The sequence below is a fragment of the Euwallacea fornicatus genome, chromosome 38, assembly GCF_040115645.1.
Source record: "Euwallacea fornicatus isolate EFF26 chromosome 38, ASM4011564v1, whole genome shotgun sequence".
NCBI lineage: Eukaryota > Metazoa > Arthropoda > Insecta > Coleoptera > Curculionidae > Euwallacea > Euwallacea fornicatus.
This window is the reverse complement of record NC_089578.1, coordinates 739,029-760,906: the sequence shown is the minus strand read 5'-3', so window position 1 is coordinate 760,906 and position 21,878 is coordinate 739,029. Positions and strand designations below refer to the sequence as shown.

General features: G+C 40.9%; 1 protein-coding gene and 1 long non-coding RNA gene across 3 annotated transcripts in view; one reads left to right on the top strand and one right to left on the bottom strand.

The window, feature by feature from the left end:
• Positions 1-19,060, bottom strand: part of LOC136349485 (uncharacterized) — a 39,199-nt gene extending 20,139 nt beyond the window's left edge. Inside the window, exons 1-5 of one of the 2 annotated variants that reach the window (XR_010733808.1) lie at positions 18,592-19,060; positions 18,187-18,537; positions 17,585-17,690; positions 16,999-17,095; positions 16,392-16,497 (exon numbers count right to left, since the gene is read on the bottom strand). This is a non-coding gene — a long non-coding RNA (uncharacterized lncRNA). Of the gene's footprint in view, positions 1-16,391; positions 16,498-16,536; positions 16,805-16,998; positions 17,096-17,584; positions 17,691-18,186; positions 18,538-18,591 lie in introns of those variants that run through there. The other variant, XR_010733807.1, reaches the window with a different exon arrangement.
• The window catches only part of fng (Fringe glycosyltransferase), a 64,621-nt gene that overhangs the window by 13,665 nt on the left and 29,078 nt on the right, over positions 1-21,878 (top strand). The window contains exon 4 of the mRNA XM_066301062.1: positions 1,777-1,879. Within this exon, the coding sequence (XP_066157159.1) occupies positions 1,777-1,879 (103 nt within the window). The remainder of the gene's footprint in view (positions 1-1,776; positions 1,880-21,878) is intronic.

The window sequence follows — 21,878 nt, the reverse complement described above, 5'->3', positions numbered from 1 at the left end:
ATGTTTTTTTAAACGGAACCCCCCAATTTTTTTGCCATTTTCGGACTTATCGTCAAATTTTAAGGCTGGTTTATGAAATGGGTCTTATATAAAAAATTTACCAGTTTCGAGTTATTTGTGAAAATTCGAAAATTTTGATAGCTGCAAGGTCTCACGGAAATCAATGCTGTTTCCTAACCGTTGCGAATTTTGGAATCGATCTTCTGAGGCTCCAAGTCGACATAATAAGCTACGTTTTGACATGTTTTAGTTTAAAAAGAGTTTTCCATAACCCTCGAAAAAGGCCTCCGAAGTTGTATGACTCCAATCCTCAATAACTTGCTTATTTCCAATAGAATACCCTACTTTTCTCGACGGCATCGTGTTCAGAATCCAAAAACCAAAACTTTTGTTAACATTACCCTATCCCTAAACCCAACAATTTAAAAAAACGTACTTTGGTACTACCACACTTCTATGACAGACCCTGTACATTTGAAAATAATTTGAAAACACGTGCCTTTTTATTCTTCAAAAACTTTACTAAGACAAATTTCCTTCCAAATCTTATATTTACTGAGATATCGCACTTTGACGCACTAATGAGCAACCCTGTATATATATACAGTCACTCAAAAAAGTATCCGCACAGCCGAAAAAAAATCCTGTAAACCGTAACTTTTGACTGATTTTGTTCAAATTTTGTATAATGAAAATTCAAACCGAAACTAAATTTGCGTAATTGAGCAACTTTTGAAAATTTAACGTTTAGAGTTCTTTCCAGCGTTTAAAAAAAACTTCTTGTGCGGTGGAAATTTTTCAATGTGGTTTTAACATTCTTGCAGAGGGGATTTTTCTTCATATATCCTGAAAATTTGATCAAAATCGAACCGCAAATAAGGGAGTTGCAGCTTTTTAAAGTCGTCAAAAATGTCAAAGTTTCGTCATTTTGCGCGAAAATCGTCACTCTTTGGCGTTTTTGAAAGGCTGCAACTCCCTTATTTGAGGTTCGATTTTGATCAAATTTTCAGGATATATGAAGAAAAATCCCCTCTGCAAGAATGTTAAAACCACATTGAAAAATTTCCACCGCACAAGAAGTTTTTTTTAAACGCTGGAAAGAACTCTAAACGTTAAATTTTCAAAAGTTGCTCAATTACGCAAATTTAGTTTCGGTTTGAATTTTCATTATACAAAATTTGAACAAAATCAGTCAAAAGTTACGGTTTACAGGATTTTTTTTTCGGCTGTGCGGATACTTTTTTGAGTGACTGTATATATATATGTATATGGCGGACCCTGTATGTAGCTAATATAGGTAACGAAAAAAATCGATTTTGACCAGTTAAAACCTTTAAAATGAAGATGATTTTTCCACAAAATTTGCGGAATACCAGGTGTCTGTAGGTATTCTTATTAACTCGTAAAAATTTACTTGAATGGCGTAATTAATGGTGGAGTATCAGCGACATTTGTTGCATAGATGTGCTCTCCGTGACGCGATTCTCCAAAATTTTGCTTCGCGAAGCCGCTTCAGCGGAAAACGAGCGCTACCTGGAAACTGCAGTTTCTCGCCTTCAAAAAATCGCCCTTTTCATTGAGGCGTTTTCTGCCAAACTCTGCTCAGCCAGTCGAACTTTAAACGTAATACAAGTGACTGTTAATGATCTTTAAAATATCCGAGTACAACAATAAACCACTCAGGCACAGATGCAGAGTGTTCTCAAACGAATAATACAATATTATGTCAGCTGACACTTCGTTTTTCTTTGCACTATATAGTTTATTTATTTTCAGACGGTCACATGATTAATACCAACTGCTCGTCTTCCCACAACAGGAAGGCGCTCTGCTGCAAGATGTCAGTCGAGTTGGATACTTTTTTGAAGACCGACAAAAAGTAAGTTAAAGATTTTTTTAAATAATGTCGGGCTTTGGTAATAAGAACAATTGTGACGTACAGTGAAAGTCGAATACACCGACGGCCAGGGGAGCGAGCGAAACGAGTCGGTATATCTGTCGTTGCATCAAGACTTCTTTTTCTTTTTATGATTGAAGAAACGTGAAAAAAAATACAAAAATTTATTTAAAAAAAAAAAAAAAAAAAAAAAAAATTTTTAAACTAAAACTAAAACGGATAAATAATAAAACTTAAATAATTTAATGTAATTTCCGACTTATTTATATTTACGTGCGCATGGTGAAAACACATTATTTTTTCGATCACCCTGTAATCGTTTGCTATTTGCGTCGTGAGTTAAAACAAATCAATTTACTTTTCCGTCCATGGAACCGATCTCATTCAGATGTTTCCTGTCGCCGGAGCGACTTTACGGCGACAAGAAACTCATCAGGGTTTCTACCACTTGTGGGACTTCGACAGTTGATGGTGGCTTAAAGTCCTCACCACCCTCAGAGTCTTCGTCGCTTTCATCTTGGATGTCTAGAATGGCGAGCGCTTCGTTTGCAACTCCTTCGTAACGTAAATGTTTTCAAGGGCAGGTCAGCGTTTACAACGTCAGTCCGAAGTTCATCCGACAACGCAAAGCTCTCTTGTCCAAGCAGGAGGCGCATGATCTTCTTTCCTAAAGTCAATTTTTAGCCTCGCGGCCTCCTCAGCTAAGGGAAGATCGCTCTCCTCTTCGAGCTTGTCAGCTGCTGGTGCTGGTCGCTGACTTGCGCCCCTAAAACGGTCCGTGCATTTCTGGGGTGCTTTAGGAACCAACTGCATCCAAAAAGTTGATAGCACGGCCGTTGGTTTGCTGATGGTTTTCAGCGATATTCAGTAGCTAGAGCTCGCTAAATTGAACTTCCATTGATCCCATGACGCCCTGCGGCTGCAGAGCTGGTGCGGCACTCGGCGGGAGGCATTGGACGTTAATATCCTCTAAATTTGACACTTTTGGACGCGCTGGACGACGGTCTACCAAGGGCAATTCCATTTCCTTTAATTCAGCGTCCCGTCCTCGCAAAATTTTCGTAAACAAGTCTGACGTCATCCGGGCTTTTTTCGTTCTTCAGTAGCGATCGACTCGCGTTTTTCTCATCCTGCCATATTGGTACCAAGCAACAGAGCGATTTTTCCCGAGACATTTTTCCACCCGTGCAGTTCCCTCCTGTCAAGTTCAATGTTTTGTTCGTTGTCGTTTCGGGGAAAGACCTGTTTCGTCTTCTTTAAAAATCTCGTCGTTCTTGTAATTTTTTCGAATTTATTCACCGTTTTGGCAGCCCGTCCCGCTTTCGCCCGTAGTATTGGGCCAGTGATGGCTGTCCCTTCGTTTCTCTCTTTTCGAAACCGTTCAGATAATACCTGACCGATGTCCCCCACGATTGGATAAGTTCGTTCCTCAGCAACGAATTTCCATTAAGCGCATCCTCGAGATTTTCCAACTTCTCCTATTTCACAGAAACAGTCCAATGCGACAAGCGCAACTCACTTGCAATGATACTGTCGTTTTCACCTGCTTCGAGCCTGGAAATTATTATGCCTTTGTCCTCGATGAATGAAACTGTTCTTTTTCCTTAAGTCGTTCTTTAAAAAACGACAAAATTGCCTTAACGCAAACGAGCTGAGCACAATGAACGCAGCGTTTAATTTACATAGTCCCCGTTCGCAATACATAATTTCCTGCTCTCTCTACATTCTTCCGTAAAAAATTAATTTCTTTGAGTCGTTTTCGAGTACAAAACATAAATTAAAATAATAAAAAAAAAAACATCGACTCCATGGGGCTTAACCAACAAACCCTTCGGTCGCAGTCTTATTTGCGTGGCGTTGGTGAGTGGCTTAAAGAAATTGATTTTTTGCGTATTTATAGTAATTGCGACGCGAAATCGACGCTGGCAACGTTCAATGAGGAATTCCCCCAAAAAGCGACTGAAAATCGCGATAAAGCGGTGCTGCAGCAGCTCTACTTTCGATTTACACCGCAGTCAAACGTGCACACTAAAAAGGAACCTATCGGGGTTCATTTTGAGGGCCGCTAGGGGCGCTGCTCTTCGAAAAAATACTTCCAAAAACCCCGCGAACAGGCATTTGATGAAGTGTGGCACCAGGGGCCTGGTACACAAGATCAAGAAATCCATACCGAAATACTTTAACATACTCAACTCCTACTTGAATAACCGCAAATTTTATGTCCAAGTCGAAGACGCCTGGTCGACATGACCTACATGCAGGGGTTCCCCAAGGTTCAGTCCTGGGTCCATTCGTGTACTCCCCATATACAGCAGATACGGTACACAGCCGACACGGTATGTTATCAACATTTGCAGACGATACTGCGTTTCTGGTTAGCAGTCCCGACCCGCGAACTGCTACTGACCTCACGCAAGACTATCTTTCACAACTAGATTCCTGGCTGACTAAGTGGAAGATAAAGATTGATGAAAACAAGTCCACCCACATCACCTTCAGCTTAAGAAGAGATACCTGCCCGCCAGTGAAGATAAACAACGTGGAAATTCCCCAGGCAGGATCAGTGAAATACCTAGGAATGCACCTCGATGGGAGGCTAACCTGGAAGGAGCACATCAAGACCAAAAGAACTCAACTGAATCTCAAAACAAGAAAACTTACCTGGCTACTGGGACACCGCTCTCAAGTATCACTAGAGAACAAAGTGCTAATTTATAAAACCATCATCGAGCCCGTGTGGACCCATGGTATCCAGCTATGGGGAACCGCTAGCAACTCTAGTATCGAAATTTTACAACGTTTTCAATCTAAGACGTTGCGGATGCGTGTTAACGCACCATGGTATGTTAGCAACGATACAATTCACTCCGACCTCTCAATCGAAACAGTCCGAGAAGAAATAGAGAGCTACTCAGATAGCCACATGCGAAGATTAGATCACCGCCCAAATCACTTAGCCATAAACTTACTGGACACAGCGGCATATACAACCAGGTTGAAGAGGTTCAACCCTCTAGATTCGCCACATGGATTCAACCAAGTAAGGGACTGAAATGTTGGTCCTTTTACTACACCACTTAGCACTATAATTTGTGATTGCCAGCATAGATATTGAAAGTCCGATTTATTTTTACCTTTATTGTGACAGATTGTATCTCTACAAGTAATAAAAAAAAAATAATGAAAAAATAATAATAAAAAATAATAATAATAATAAGAAATAATAATAATAAGAAATAATAATAATAATAAAAATAATAATTTAAAAAAAACCGTGAACGACTTCAAATGAGGTTACGCCCCCCCCCCCCCCCTGTAGCAAACCACCAGAAATGCAATTTTTTCGGGGGTTAAAGGCGACTCCCTTGCGATGGGGCAAATGCAAATCCGACCGGAAGTTCGAATTTCCGTCGCTACGTGTCGCTCGTCGCAGCAGACGTCGTTGTTCGCGACTTTCACTGTATATGGAAATTTCGCTTGGGAAACCGCAAATTGGGACGCGCGATTGCCGCAACCTTAAAACGGGGGAAAAACCTATTTCCGCGATTGGTCCAGTGGAGGCCGACGTGGGGGGCCTCGATTCGACCAGTGTCGCATTAGTTCAGAAGTAGCCCGATTTACGAAGGGAACGTGCACAAACCAACTGGTCGGAAATATTAAGGAATATTCTCGAATTGAGAATGGGAAACACAAACCGACGGCAGGATTTTCGCTCATGATCGCAGCATTTAAGCTTCGTACGTCACAAATTAATACTCAAAAGTGCTTCTTTCCTGCTCGGATTCCATTGTGCCCCTGAAACATTATCTATGACATGCAGCAATCTTACACATGTGACGGTCCCGTACACACATACCAATTGCTCGCGAAAGCTTAACCAACTGTGTTTAACTTCCTTTCTGTCAGGGAACAATGGTATTGTCCAACAGCGGCTTAAGTTCCACTCTACTTCGCATGAAACGCAAGTAAATCCACACCAAACGTTATTATTTGATCGAAGATAGAGCGCATCCATCAATCAAGTCGGAAAAAACTAAAATATCTCATAAAACTGACTGATGTGGCGGAAGAGAAGGAATAGTTTCACTTCGGCTAATTGGTGATCTTAGATTAGGCACAATGAACTTGAAAAGTGATGTTAAAACAGCACTAGTTCCATAACCGGTTCTCATTATTTCAGATACAATTACTTCCGTTCATAAAGGGTTTTAACATAACTTTCTGCCTGGGTGGTTAATAGGAGGATATGACTTGACATTTTTTGCCTTTTTTTCATGAATTTAATTTATTGGTGGAGTCGCTTTAGAACGTGACGAAGACAGTTACTCGGGTGTGTGAAAAAAAAAATAATAATAAAAAAAATAAAAACTTTAGAACGTTAAACCATGTAATGGAATTAATCGCCATTTTATCTGTTTAATTCGGTATGAAACCGTCCACCAGCCCAAGTTTTCGAAAAAGTAACATTATTAAGGTTCTACGGACCCGTTGGAATTCGGGGAGCATTTCGAAAAAGAACCAAAACACGCCGGTCCCATCAGAAAAAGTTTAATAATTATTATGCAAAACATCCACCACCACAAAAAAAAAAAAAAATTTTAATCATTTTCTCGGTTGACCGGTTCGGTACCTTGCGAGGTGCCTTGAGTTACACGAAATCTGATAAGAGACGGGTGGCACTCGGGAATGCTGCGGTTGCACAAAAATACCTTATAGTAAGAGCTTCGATTTTCAATGAACTGGACAAAATGCCCACTTGAATGGTTTTTTAATGAGATTTTAAGGAGTTAAGAATGAAACCTGCCCGCCACCGCTCGCGTCTCATCTGCGGCGTCTGCGGGAACGAGGAAATATATACAGGGCGCGCCAACTGAAACGAAACAGAGCTGTTTTCTCGGTTAATAAAGAAGTTGTGCAAAAATGCTCGGACGCGTCAACTTTAGTGTGGAGGGGGAAGATTTTTTACTAGATATTTACGATGGTCGCCTTCACCCCCTGGGCAGGGGACGAACCACCCCTGAAATTTTAAATGGGAAGGGGGGTCGAGTTATGCATCCAATTAAAGGTTTTTTGAAGGGTTTTATGGTGGTACCAAAATTTCCTACTTTCGGACATTCTTCATTTCTTTCTTTCTACTTTCTTCATGAATACTACAAACACACAACGCATTAAATCACCTAAATCAATTGATCAAAATGCTGTCCGTTAACTTCCTGACGGTTAAATAAATTTGCTTCGAATCTCTGTCGTACCTTCTGGAGTATTTCGGGGGTTATTTGGCGGCATTCATTAACAATACGTTCTCAACGCAAAACTTCCAAAGTCCCTGGAGGAGTGGAGTACACTTTCGACTTGAGCTGACCCCAAAAGAAGAAATCTAATGGAGTCAAATCTGGAGACCTTGCAGGCCATCCAATTGGACCCCTTCCACCAATCCAATGTCTAGGAAAATTTTCATTTAGAAATTGCCGAACGGCTGAAGCGTAGTGCGGTGGCGCACCGTCTTGTTGGAATGTCAATAGGTTTTCCGAATAATCCGGATTATTTTCCACAAGATCTACTAATTGGGGATAAGCGAAGTCTTCCAGCAGCTGAAGGTAAGTCTCGCCTCGTCAGATTTCCGGGAATAAAGTATGGTCCGATAATGTGATCCCCAAAAATACCCGCCCAAAGGTTTAGTTTTTGAGGATGTTGCGTATGCGCCTCGTGGAAGATATGTGGGTTGATATCTGATCAGTATCTACAATTGTGACGATTATCAATGCCATTTAAAGAAAAACTTGCTTCGTCGGAAAATTGAAAATAAAATTCTGATTTTCAGTGGCTCGTTGGCTGATGAGTTGGCAAAACTGTAGTCGGCGGTCAAAATCGTCTTCGTTTAATTCTTGGACAAGTTTAATTTTGTAGGGGTGAAATTTGTGTGATTTTAAAGTTCTGCGAATGCTGGTTGCGCTCATTCCAGCGGAAGTCGCCAACTGTCTCGTACTGGTTGTTGGTTCCAAAACCATGTGTCCTAAAACTCCTATCTCCACCGCCTCATTTCTGACCGGGTGTCTAAAATCCTTTTTTACGTTAAGAATTGAACCAGTTTCTCTAAGCTTCGCTACTAAATCCAGCACATGCTTTCGGCTTACATGCTTGTCCCCATAACGTTGGTTGAAAACATTAACTGCTTGGTTGGCACATTTACCATTTACCATTTACAAAAAATAATTCAATAATCTCAACTCTCTCTGCAGTCGAACAAACCATTTTTAACGATTAGCACAGACGGTGAACTACCAGGTCACCTGAGAGTCACAAACCAAGTGGGTTTCATTTTCGATGTTTTCGATACTTCCAGGCAAAAACTTGCTGATAAGGACTTTATTTTTAGTATAGCAAAAAACATTAAACTTTGTTCATTTTGAATTGTTTATCAAAAATGACTAAATCGCATCTAACTTTAATAGAGAAAAAATGTTAATTTGATCATAATATTTAATTTTTTTTTAATTCGCAAAACCCATTATTATTACCTAACAAAATCCATGATTTTAGCTTTAAGTGCGGTTCATGAAGAAATAATCGTTTTACTCATCGGCGGTTGTTCGAAAGTAGGAAATTTTGTCTTCACCATAAAACCCTTCAAAAAACCTTTAATTTGATGTGTAACTCGACCCCCTTCCCATTTAAAATTTCAGGGGTGGTTCGTCCCCTGCCCAGGGGGTGAAGGCAACCACCGTAAATATCTGATAAAAAATCTTCCCCCTCCACACTAAAGTTGACGCGTCCGAGCATTTTTGTATAACTTTTCTATTAACCGAGAAAACAGCTCTGTTTCGTTTTAATTGGCGCGCCCTGCATATTTTTTTTGAATCGTAATCCACCTCACGCATGTCCGTCTCCCGGTTGCGGCACCGTGAACGACCATGATGGAATATAAACAAATCGCCTAGGATTGAATTCGTTAGCTGCCTTAAAGTGGCTCTAGGTCATTAACGAAAAAAAGAGTTAAAACGCGCGATTAAGGACCGAATATGGAGAATGCCTTATCTGTTTTATTGGAATTTATGGTGGACGTTCGTGTCCGAACCAACGCTCGGACATTAGGGAAATAATTAAAATAATCTGAAAATAAAAAACGGACAAACTGTATATGCCTAACCACGCGTTTAATACAATTACACTCCAGTGGGCTTCGTGTAGCGCAGATTAGCATCTAAATCAAAGAATTATTCAAATGTAACCACAAATTGAATTACTGCTCGAAAGCCATGAAAAAAGCCGCATCATCAAGAATTTTTCCGGGAATGAGACAGTTTTAAAAACCGTAACGAATCCATCCTCACAGGAAAACGTTCCTGATTGAGCCATAAATGAATTAAGTAAATAAAGTGATAGACGCTTCGAAGTCTCCTTCAATGGCCTTAACTACATAACTGAACACATGATTACACTCAATCATCCTGCATAAGTTGCGAATGATGTTACAAAGTGCCTACAAACGCGAGTTTTAATCAGATCAACGCCCCATCGGACGTGCCTCATCATTTTAATATGCAACTTAACGTGACTGAATTTTACATCAATGAATTTGAATGATAAAAGTTTCAGACGTAGCCGGACTTCGGTTGCTAAACGGCGAAATTCAAACCTCAATGGAGAAATCGCATTAGAAAAAAGTAGTGGTCCGACCACGAAAAAGTTTCGTCTGAATATACAGGGTGTCGCCCGAGTGCGCGGCCGAATGTCAGCGGGGCGGTTCCGAGACGGAAAGGTTATGCAAACGTCGGTCCGGGAACGCCTCCTTTTTAAAATACAGGGGATCGAAGCTTTTTTCGTCTTCGCACATTGAGAGGGAGTAAATAACGAGGAGGCGCAAACTAGTGTTTACAACCTCAAACTTGTTCGCGGTTTTTAATGCAGTGCCAAGGAGCGCTTTAATTGGAAATCGTTTATCCCCCTTTGCCAGCGGCGTGCGCAAGGGTCACGCCGAAGATTCAAAAGAGAATCAAACAAAAGAGCTCTTTATCGAAACTCCGCTTAAAAAATGAAATTTTTGTCCAGCGAAACACATTTGACAGTGGATAAATGCAAAGTTTCAACAAAACCGGCTGAAGGATTGATATTTTTGCCGAAAAGGCATTAAAAAAAAATCGACACCCTGTATCTCGGAAACGAAGCATCACCGGACCTGTGTTGACATGAACTTGTTTTCTCGGAATCGCCCCCTTGGCCACGCACCTAGAAAACGCCCTGTGCACGGCACACACAAACGATGTGCACTCCACAAAGTTAATCTGCAAGAGGAACAAATCACCCTAATTCCAACACGCGAATTTGAGGTGTTAAATTCCTCATCCGGCGCAGCATGTCCTTATGACGAAAGCAATGGGTTTGAGGGAGGGCGATTAGGGGTAGTACCGCGAAAACCCTATAATCCAAATCAACCTGAAGGAATTCGGCTAATAAGAGATTAATATACGGCGTGTTTCGTTTAAAACTTCGGAAATAATTTTTTTTTTGCCACCCTGTATTTCGGGGGCACAATTGCCTGCAGGGCTGTGCCTAGATCGCTTGATCGATAAGAAAGGGTTCGTATGGACCTAGTCAAAACAGTTATCCACAGATTTTGATTTTCTAATGTAATAACAAATATCGAGCATACTAATATGGCAAAAAGGCGACTAAGCTCATGAGGAAACACGACCATGTGGACCAATGCGAAAAGGAAAGTACACATGCGTATGGTCGATTAACGTCGGATTAACCGCGTTTTAACCCGTACGGTCCTTCGTATTCGAGATATTGAAATTTTGCCGAATCGTGGAATCCTCGTTGAAGTCTTGTGGACTCAAACTCAAATTTTTGACTTTCGGTCACGTGAATAAGAGCTCGACGAGCTGAATTCCCTCACGTGAGGAGCACAAATGCATAGGGCCGGTGTGAAAAGCGTCCCTACAGCGGCTTATTCCATAATAAATTTATGGTGGATGCGCATTAACGATCAACTTTATTGTTTAAACAAAATGCGTGAATAACGTTTAGCATTTATTCAATACACTCAGTATAAGCAAAATGCAATTTTTATTACATTTACCAAAATCACCAAAACAAATATGCGTATTTGTGAAAATGCAGGAGTAAACACGATTCGTACAATTCGTATCATCTGAGATTGTACAGGGTGTCCCAAATGAGATGTTCGATTCCTTTATCTCGAAGAATGTACGAGTCACGTCAAAAAGTTTTTCCATAGCGATTTTTAACGGTTTTTTTATTGTACAGCGATTTGATACATACAGGGCGTGCCACTTTTGCGGTATCAACGTCAACTTCACAATTTCAAATGGAACGTCTCATTTTTTTGGTATTTCCGGATTCCCCATCAAATTTTCGGGCCACTTTGCGCAAAGTGCCTTAAGCCTAAAATTTACCGGTTCCCAGTTTTTCGGAAAATTCAAAAATTTCGACTGATCTGCGGGGTTCTACGGAAATACTACGTCCTAACTGTTGCAAACTTCAGAATCGGCCTTATGGGGCGGCAAGAGGACTTGATAAGCCGCGTTTTGGCTTATCGCAATTTGAGCAAAAGGCTTTCACAACCACCGAAATGCGCCCCCAATATTGCATTATTTCGAAAGCCGATAACTTGCTTATTGCAAACGAAACGCCCTGTATACTTTTTCGGCAAATGACGCCCAACCTAATTGCCGACCGCTTCGCCTTACATGTCGTCATGTCAAAAAGAAGAATCTTTCTAAATTAACGAAGTTGCTGTTTATGCCGCAAAGGTGGTACACCCTGTATATGTCAAATTACTACGTAATAAAAGATCTTTAGAAACTTTCTAGGAAGCATTTTGACGCAACTGGTATATTTTTGGCGATAAGGCAATGGGACATCTTATTTGGGCCACCCTGTAGGCCGGTATGTTAACAAATAAACTCCGAGTCTGGGGTATAGTGCAGATCACTAAGTTCCATCAGTCACTACCGGGCGTTTGTGAAATCAAAGCGTTCCAACTTAAGATGGGCCGTAAAGTTAAAGGAACAGCTGAGAAGAGCGAAAAATCACTATTAGACTGCACGATGAATGTGAATCACATAGTGAAACTACCCGTTTGACTGGAGCTAGGTCTTCTGTCCAGAGCACCATTGACAGGTTTGGATCACGAGAAACTCTTCACGGTAAGAGAAGATCCGGAGGTGCACGAATTCCAGGAGCATTGTTCGCAGAACCCAACAGAAGCTTCGGATGAGGCCCAACGAGGCTTCTGCAGAACTTGAGTGTTATTAAAGTGTAGGAGTTTCTGCTTGTACTGTGAGAATGTACATAAGAAGTCCAGATGGTCAAGGTGCAAGAAAAAAGTATTTCGTCAATGAAACCGATCGGAAGAAGAGACTGGAGCTTGCTAGTCGACGTCCGAGTAATTCTACAGTGTCGGAACAAAGTGATTTTTTGCCGAAAAAAGTAAATTCGAATTTTTTTGTTTTGGATTTGCGCATTCGCAAATCCAAAACAAAAACATTTTACAACGTGGAAAAGGACAAAAAAAAAACTCAAAAAAGAAAATTTGCAACCGACGGTGAAAAGAAATCCGCCTTGGTTTAGGGTCGGGGAGGGGGTCGGAGTTGGGAAGTGCGACTTGCGCGGATGAGTTGCAACTCATCGACGGAAACGTGAACTATAGATGTCACAGTGGCAGTAATCTCTACGATAGTGCAAATGAAATGGGACTTATTAGCGATGTATGCACGATAATGGCCTCAAACTGAGGCATGTAACACCGGGCAGTGGATTTTATGCGTACAGTGTTGGCCAAAATACTTGGAACTCCCGAAATTTCTCTATTCTACTAAAATAGCTCTGTTCTAATGTGAACAAATTCAACATGGCCAATATGCCTTAATTTCGTTCAACAACAAAATGATCGTAAACATTCCTAGCTTGCATTCATTTATGGAAAAATAGTAATAATACTCGTATCACGTTGGACAAAATAGTTGGAACCTTTTTCTTATCGGGTTTAAAGGGCACATTTTGCATATTTTATTTATTTTCTTGGTCAGTTCGGTTTGATATCTGGATCAATTATAATGGCAAAAGGCGATTCGGTTGATCTCAGAAAAAAATATCGATTTTTATAGGCAAAAGGACATTTCCACGAGATTAAACCTCCGGAAAATACTGTGTCCCGAATTATCAAACAACTTCAAGTAAATGGTCACGTCATCCCGGGAAAACGTCCAGGCAGACCTAAAAACACAACTGCAAGACTGGATAAACAAAATGATCAACCTTGCGAGTAGTGATCCGTTCCAGTCGTCCTCGAAAATCTTGCAAGAAACAATGGCCGATGGAGGTCCTGTAATATCATCGAGAACTGTTAGAAGAAGGTTAGTCCAAATTAGCCCAAAGTCCTATCGTCCAGCTAAGAAACCATTGTTCCGGACGAAGAGCATCAAAGCACGGTCGCAATCTGCACTCGAGCACACTCACTGGGCAGTACAAAATTGGAAAAAAGCTCTTTTCAGTGATGAATCGAAATTCAACCTGATTTCCAGTGGTGGTACAGTCCGCGTAAGACGTCCAAAGGGCCAGAGACTCAATAAAAAGTACATTAAGCCTACTGTCGAGCGTGGTGGCGGTGATGTGCCAGTTTGGGGATGTTTGTCCTGGCATGGCACGGGCCCCATTCATCGCGTTTGAGGGCAAAATGGGTCGATTTATGTATCGTGACATATTACGGGATATAACGGAACCCTATGCATCCGAAGCAATGCCGGTCAATTTCATTTTTCAACGGGACAACGATCCCAAGCATTCTGCCAAACTTGTAAAAGGGCGGTCAGAGCGGGAAAAAGTTACTGCCACGAAGTGGCCAGCCCGAAGTCCGGATTTATATCCGCTAGACAATTTACGGGACCTCGCAGATCGTAGGTTCAGAGCAGGAGAGGCAATTAGGAATGGAAACGAACTCTTTGAGAGGCTCTTACAAGTTTGACACAGTGCGGATCGTCGATTAATAGAAGAACTAATCGAATCGACGCCCAGGAGACTGGCAGAAGCAGTAAGAGCAAAAGGACATCGCACAAAATGCTAAAATTGCAAATACTTCAAATTTGACACAGGTTTCCTACCGGATGTTGTAATTTCCAACCATTTTGTCCAGGCATTTTCGAATTTTCTCCAATATTATCGAAATTTTTTTTTAAGAGTTTTTATTTTCGTTATATATGTTTAATAAAGATTAAAAGTACAATAACTTTTGTTTTGATTTTTGCGAGGTGAAAAAAAGTTCCAAGTATTTCGGCCAATACTGTACAATACGAATATAAAATAGTTGAAAAAGGACACCGGCGCCACCTCCAGACATTAATCCCATTGAACATTTGTGGGATTATCTGAAGAGAAAATCACCATATTATATCTAAAGAAAGTTTGAAATGTGCTCTTCTTGAAGAATGAAATAAAATACCGTTTTCTGTAACATTCAACCTGAAAAGTTCTATGCCACGACGGCTTCAAGCTATTGTAAAACCGAAGGGCAATCCTGCAAAGTGTCGTTGTTGCAAACATTTTGTTTATTTAAAAAAACTTATTAAATTTTCATTGTACGAATACTTTTGACTCCAGCATTTTCACAAAAATGCATATTTGTTTCTGTTTATGTTTTGGTGAACGTGGGGAAAAACCGCGTGTGGCTTTCGCCGGTTCCGTATCACAAACGTCGAAGATTATTTACGAATTATATTCGAGCAGTAAAGTTGATCGTTAATGCACATCCACGAGGTTTTATTTTGTAACGAGCCGCCGCACGAGCGCTTTGTGCGCCGATTGTACGTATGTACGGGGTGTTAATCGAGCACACGCACCTAGTTCAAGGGGCGAATCTTCAACTGATTTCATCAAAGTTCCTAAGAATGCACGCTACCGTTTGAAAGTATTCGGGCACCTGCTGTTTCTTCGGAATTGACACCAAAATTCACGAAAAACAATTATCAGTTAATCTTGTATAAATGTTAATCGACTCAAAACATGTTAAAAAAAAAATGGAGTCATGAAAAATTCATCCACGTTTCCTCCTCGTGATTGAATAACAGCATGGCATGATCTACGCACGAGTTTTTCTCAAAATTTCAGGTTTTATTTCATCCTAAGCCGTTTCTAAATTATCGAACAAGTCACTGGCTGTTGTGACCTTTCTGTCTAGTTCGTCCCACGATAGATCAATTGGATTTAAATCCGGGCCCTGAGGAGGCCAAACCATTAATGTGACAGTGCCTTCCTTTTCAAAATCGTGTAAATATTCTTCAGATGATTGGCGTGTGTGTTTTGGATTAGTGTTTTTTAACAGAAAATTCCGATCTAAAAGTATTAGTCCAGAATCGCAGGAGCTTCTAAGACGTCGCCGCACCTTCCTTTTCTCGAAATCCCTTCGATTCTCCCGGTGCCATCCACAGCTGCGCCAGCGAATCAGCCCCAAACCATGACTGAACCACCTCCGCGTTTAACAGTAAGCAGAAGACACTCCTCTCCTGCATCTACTGGATCTTGATCTCTCTCTCCGTTCTTTGATTGGAAAATTACAACATTTTTGGTATTTTTTCACAGTATAGTTAACGATGGAATAACTTAAATGCAATCCTGGGGCAGTTTGTCGCTTGCTTTTGCCACTCTAGGAATAAACCACTATAGGCGCATATGCTCTGATATCTGCTCTCTTTTAGACATCATTTTAACTATTTTTGTACTTAATTTCAAGCACGATCTCACCCCTAGGAAATCTTAAGCATGCTAACTTTAATTTCGTTGTATTACGCAAAATCGTCAACAAAGCAACGTCATTTTTACTGTCTGGAATAACAACAACAAAAACAAATCCAAATTTTCCCTCCGAACTGAATTGTTCTCACATCTGCAATTTTTTTTTTGATATCTCACAATGAATTTATTTAAATTTACGATTTAATGGTTAATAAACACCCCAGGCCAGTGTTAACTGCTATATTTTTGTGCAAAAATACTTTGGTGGGGAGAAGTAATTAATAGGGCCCAAAGGGGATCCGTTCACCATCTTTTTATTTAAACAAAACAACAAAATAAAAATGCTCAAATTCTTTAGAGCGGTGGTGTAAGCCCGCAACGTCTTCGTGTGAGAACTAGAGGAGGTTGAAGTTTCATTTTTAATTTGTTTTCTGTTCTAATATTTTCGAAAAGAGATTTAAAAATCGGACAAAATTTGGTATGCGGGTTTTTCATGACGCAAAATCCAAATGTTGTCTTAATTAATTTATTGCTAATAGAGGGCGCTACTAGTTATCCACGTGAAACTGAAAGTCCGAAATTATCTCCAGGTTAAGTCATAAATCACCGCATAATGCACAATCAGCATTGTCCACAAATATATTTTGCTTATTTGTGAGATAAAATATTTCTCAATCGTTTTTGTTAAGCATTGCAAAACGCCCGTTATAAAAATTGTTTGAAGCTTCAATGGCTGACTTACCGAAGTTCCTCTCCATTGAAAGTTCTATCTGGCCATTCCCCGTATCGGCCGTTTGAGTGCAGCTACACAGGGCCGTGCTTCGATATCGCCGTTTCTGAACTTTCTTCTGTTCAGATATAACACAAATGAAATGAAAACTTGAGGGGAAACAGCAATTTATCCATATTTTTACAGAAAAAGATTTACGACTTCCACAAAAATGACTCCGCTGGGAACAACAACGGCCCGGCAAAACAATTGAATTTGAATATGACCGAGCAACGAGTTTGCATATCTTGCCGTTGTTATTCCGCGCATTCATGGCACACTAGAATAATCATTTCAACTTTCGCTCCATCGTTGAAGGGGTCTGGAAAATATCGCCTTAACTTTTTTATTGCTGACAGAGGGCGCTACTAGTTACCAAAATGAAACTGAAAATTTGGAATTATTATAGGTTAAGTCATAAATCACCGCAGCTTAAAAATGTTCTATGCACAATTTGCACTGTCCAAAAACGTTTTCATCTGCTTATTTGTGAAATAAAATACTTGTCAAAAGTTTTTGTTAAACATTGGAAAACGTCCGTTATGAAAATTGTTTCAAACTTCAATGGCTGACTACTTACCGGACTTCGACTCGGCTGGAAGTTCTATCTGCGCATTGCCCGTTCGAGTGCAACTAGACAGGGCCGTGCTTCGATTTCGCCGCTTCTGAACTTTCTTCTATTCAAATATGACAGGAATAGAATGAAAACTTGAGGGGAAACAGCAATTTATCCATGTTTCCACGGAAAGTAAACTACGGCTTCCACAAAAGTGACTCTGCTGGGAACAACAACGGCCCGGCAAAACAATTGAATTTGAATCTGACCGGGCGACGAGTTTGCATACCTTGCCGTTGTTATTCCGCGCATTCGTGGCACACTAGATGCATTTTAATTTGCGCTTCCTCTTTGAAGAGATCGGCGAAATAATTTTTTAATTTGCTGACAGAGGGCGCTACTAGTCGCCAAAATGAAACTAAAAATCCAGAATTATCATCAGGTTAAGTTATGAATTACCACAGCTTGAAAATGTTCTATGGACAATTTGCATTGTCCACAAACGTTTTCGTTTGTTTGTTTATGAAGTAAAATACTTTTTAAGAGTTTTTGCTAAACATTGCAAAACGCCCGTTATAAAAATTGTTTGAAACTTCAATGGCTGACTTACCGAAGTTCCTCTCCATTGAAAGTTCTATCTGGCCATTCCCCGTATCGGCCGTTTGAGTGCAGCTACACAGGGCCGTGCTTCGATTTAGCTGTTTCTAAACTTTCTTCTGTTCGAACATGACACGAATAAAATGAAAACTTGAGGGGAAACAGGAATTTATCTATGTTTTTACGGAAAGTAAATTACGGCTTCCACAAAAATGACTCTGCTAGGAACAACAACAGCCCGGCAAAACAATTGAATTTAAATCTGACCGGGCGACGAGTTTGCATACCTTGCCGTTGTTATTCCGCGCATTCATGGCACACTAGTATATGCGTTATAACTTCCGCTCCACCTTTGAAGAAATCGGTGAAATATTTTCTTAATTTTTTTAAATTGCTGGTAGAGGGCGCTACGAGTGAGCAAAATGAAACTAAAAATCCAGAATTATCTTCAGGTTAAGTTATAAATCACCGCAGCTTGAAAATGTTATTTGCACAATCTGTGTTGTCCACAAACGTGTTAATCTGCTTACTGGTGAAGTAAAATACTTCTCAATAGTTTTCGTATTGGGAAAAGGCCGTTATAAAATTTATTTCCAACTTCAATGGCTGACTTACCGAAGTTCCACTCCGTTGAAAGTTCTATCTGGCCATTCCCCGTATCGGCCGTTTGAGTGCAGCTACACAGGGCCGTGCTTCGATTTCGCCGTTTCTGAACTTTCTTCTATTCAAATTTGACAGGAATACAATGAAAACTTGAAGGGAAACGGGAATTTATCTGTGTTTTCACGGAAAGTAAATTACGGCTCCCACAAAAACGACTCTGCTAGGAACAACAACAACGGCCCGGCAAAACAATTGAATTTGAATCTGACCGGGGGACGAGTTTGCATGCCTTGCCGTTGTTTTCCGCGCATTCATGGCACACTAGTACATTCATTTCAACTTCCTCTCCGTCTCTGAAGGGATCTGGAAAATTTCGCCTTAACTTTTTTATTGCTGACAGAGGGCGCTACCAGTTACCAAAACGAAAAGGAAAATTCCGAATTATTTTTAGCCAAAGTGATAAATCACCGCAGCTTGAAAATGTTCCGTGCTCGATCTACATTATCCACAAACGTCTTCATTTGCTTGTTTGTGAAGCAAAATGCTTCTCAATAGTTTTTGTTGCAACATCGGAAAACGTCCGTTATGAAAATTGTTTCGAACTGCAATGGCTGCCTCTACTTACCGAAGTTCGACTCGGCTGGAAGTTCTCTCTGCGCATTGCCCGTTCGAGTGCAACTGCACAGGGCCGTGCCTCGATTTCGCCGTTTCCGAACTTTCTTCTGTCCAGATTTAACACAAATAAAACGAAAACTTGAGCGGAAACAGTGATTTTTCCACCCAAAGAGGTTTACGGCTTCGACGAAAACGTCTCTGCCGGCAACAGTGACGGGCGGGTAAAACAATTGAATCTGAATCTGCCCCGGGGACGAGTTTGCATATCTCGGCGTTGTTATTCCGCGCACTCGTGGCACGCTAGATGCGTTTCAACTTCGGGACGGGTCAGGAGGGAAACTGAGGAATATGTGCGCCCCACGGAATTTGATTAATTCAACAGAATTTCCTGCCATTCCATAGAACTTTGTTAAATTCGGGGCTACGGAGGAGCCCCGAGGGTCCTTAACGGGGCTAATCACTTCGCCCGTAAAAGTAGGCCGGCTTTCGCCGTTCCATTCCGAAAATCCGATTGTAGATGGGCATATCTAATACTGTCCGATCAATCGGGTTCAAATCGAGCCATTAAGCCGGACAGTCAATTATGCGATAGCTGGTCAAATAATTAAAATCCCTCCTTCGAGCCGTTAATTTAGTAAATACGCTCTGTGGCAGAAACGAATCAGGGAAAAAAAAACTCCAGCAGCACTGGGCGTAAAACTGATTTACTTCATTGCCGGTGTGGTATCTGCGCTTATTTCTTGTGTGTATGCGATGTGAGATAAGAATGTCCCAGAGCAGCACAATTTCGATCCGTTATTTATTAGTCTTTCCTAAGAAATTTGACCGTTTTAAATCGTTGAATCTCGTCAGCGAGTAGTAACTCCATCAATGCCCATTTATAAGCGGAATACTGGAGTGACTAAGCTCATTATAAAGATTAAAGTTTCCGGGGCTTTTGCTCCTTAATCCTGTAACTGAGTTCATCTCGAGTATCAATAAAGTTGATTATTTTTAGTTGCCGACAGGTGCCGTTAAATTACCACTTCGCGGTAATAAATTACTTTATCCAATTAATGAATTCCGAGTTATTAAAATCGACGAGGAACAGGAAAGTCGGCGATTGGTTTATTTGCTAAACGTTTTCAATTCGTTTTAAACTGAACTGCACCAGAAATAGATATTTCATACCTAATTGCACGTACATATGTGCAGTGGTGTGCAAAGTGGCGGCAACGCCAATACCGGACGGTCGATCATCGACTTAAGTAACGAACTTCGGGAGTCTTAGAAGTCACGCGCTTCCACGACACCGCATCAGGTTTTGAGTGGGTATAACTAGACACGCCCCACGTTGAAACCTTTTTGGGATTCCCCTATTTACGTGAATCTCTTGTGTGCAGACCTACACGAAAAAACAGCAATGTTGACAGTGGAGGGTACCACGCAGTTTCACTCAATAGTTAATTGAAAGTTTTAAAGTTGCCATCAGATGGGTCTTCATGCAGGACGACGATCCTAAACACGCGAGCAGAAGGGCAAGGGCGCGGCTTGCCGACAATGGGGTCCAGGTTTCGAAGTGGCCTGATCGATCTCCGGGCCTGAACCCTATTGAGCGCTTACGGATAGCTGTTAAAAGATGAGTTGATGCAGCAAAATCAATCAATAATGACTCTTGGGATGCAATTCCAGTTGAGAGGTGTTAACCCTTACTCGACTCAATGCCGGAGACATGTTTAGCTGTTACTCCCACAAAGAGGACAACACAAAGTATTAATATTAATTTACTTAAATGCCCTTTTTTTTCAATTTTAATTCTTTCCTTTTCATTCTCTTCAACTTTTAAGAAAAATCTCTATTTTTTTGACAGAAAAATGTTTTTTTTTTTAAATTTGAATAAGGGTTTTTTCACAACTTGTTTTGCGTTTCCTTGCACGTTAAGTGAAATTTTACGTGTCTGAGAAAAAACAGCGGACTATCGGAATTTGTCCAAAACTAAAGGATTTTCATAAAAAAGACCTGCACACTGCTAACTGTTTTGCATACGCCTGTATGTACTAGTGAGGGCGATGAACAATTTTCCAGCCCATTAACAAATTTGAGGTTATCCGTGGCCCATTACCGCACTGGTTGGTTGCGATCTTTTCCCGCCGCAGGTGTTGGTCAGTTTTTGAGAAATATCGAATTTTGGGTTTAACATAGAGTATGGCCCGTTTCAGGCGGAACCACCCCCACAGCCTTTGCGTCTATACCTCGATTTCCAAGAGCCAAGCCTCGAAACATAGAGCATAAAAAGCTCTATTTATGCTGTGAAAATCGCTTTCTAGCTCCCCCGGCCAAGGTGTACTATAACTCGTTTCCCATGGTAAAAACCGGAGAAAGGGATGAGGGTCTTTTTGCCAAAAAATGGACTTCCAGTGACGGCGTCCAATTTCTTTTAAATACGCGCTAAAACTAAGTTTTAATTTTACGTATTGCTAATCACTAGTCATTTGGTCATACTCAACTTGCGGGCGAAAGGTCTGAGCCTATGGAATTTGAGTGGGAAATTTAGGAAATTACGCGATGGCGTGGAAAACATTGAGTTTTTATCGTGCTCCAGGAGTCACATATTTGTTAAGTCCCGCACGAAAATGAACTTTTCGAGTCAGTACATCAAGTCCAGCTGCGGCCGTTGGTGAATTCCGAACAAATGGGCTGCGCCAATGAAACTTCCCCTGGAAAATAGACAGAACGACGTGGCAGAGATCACATCTCCACAGTCCCCCAGTGGCGGCGTCACGGTTCGCCACTGATGACGCACGAGATTGAAAATTCTCATTTCACACGTTGTCAAATGTGCCGGGTTAGCTTGTGAAAAATGAGAGCTACGCACATGGAATTCCTTATGAGAAATTGGGGAATTACGTGGAGACGTGGAAAATAAATTGAGTCTCTATAAGCCTCCATCGCCCGCGTGGAAATTTTTTCTAATCGAGGACGAAAATTAATTTTTCCCATTTTACGCGCTCGATTCTAATTTAGACGTTCCGTTACCGCACCGAGCACGGGACGCTATTAATCCACCCAAGGAACTGCACGTACGAGCAGGGCGATTTGTTTAAAGTTAA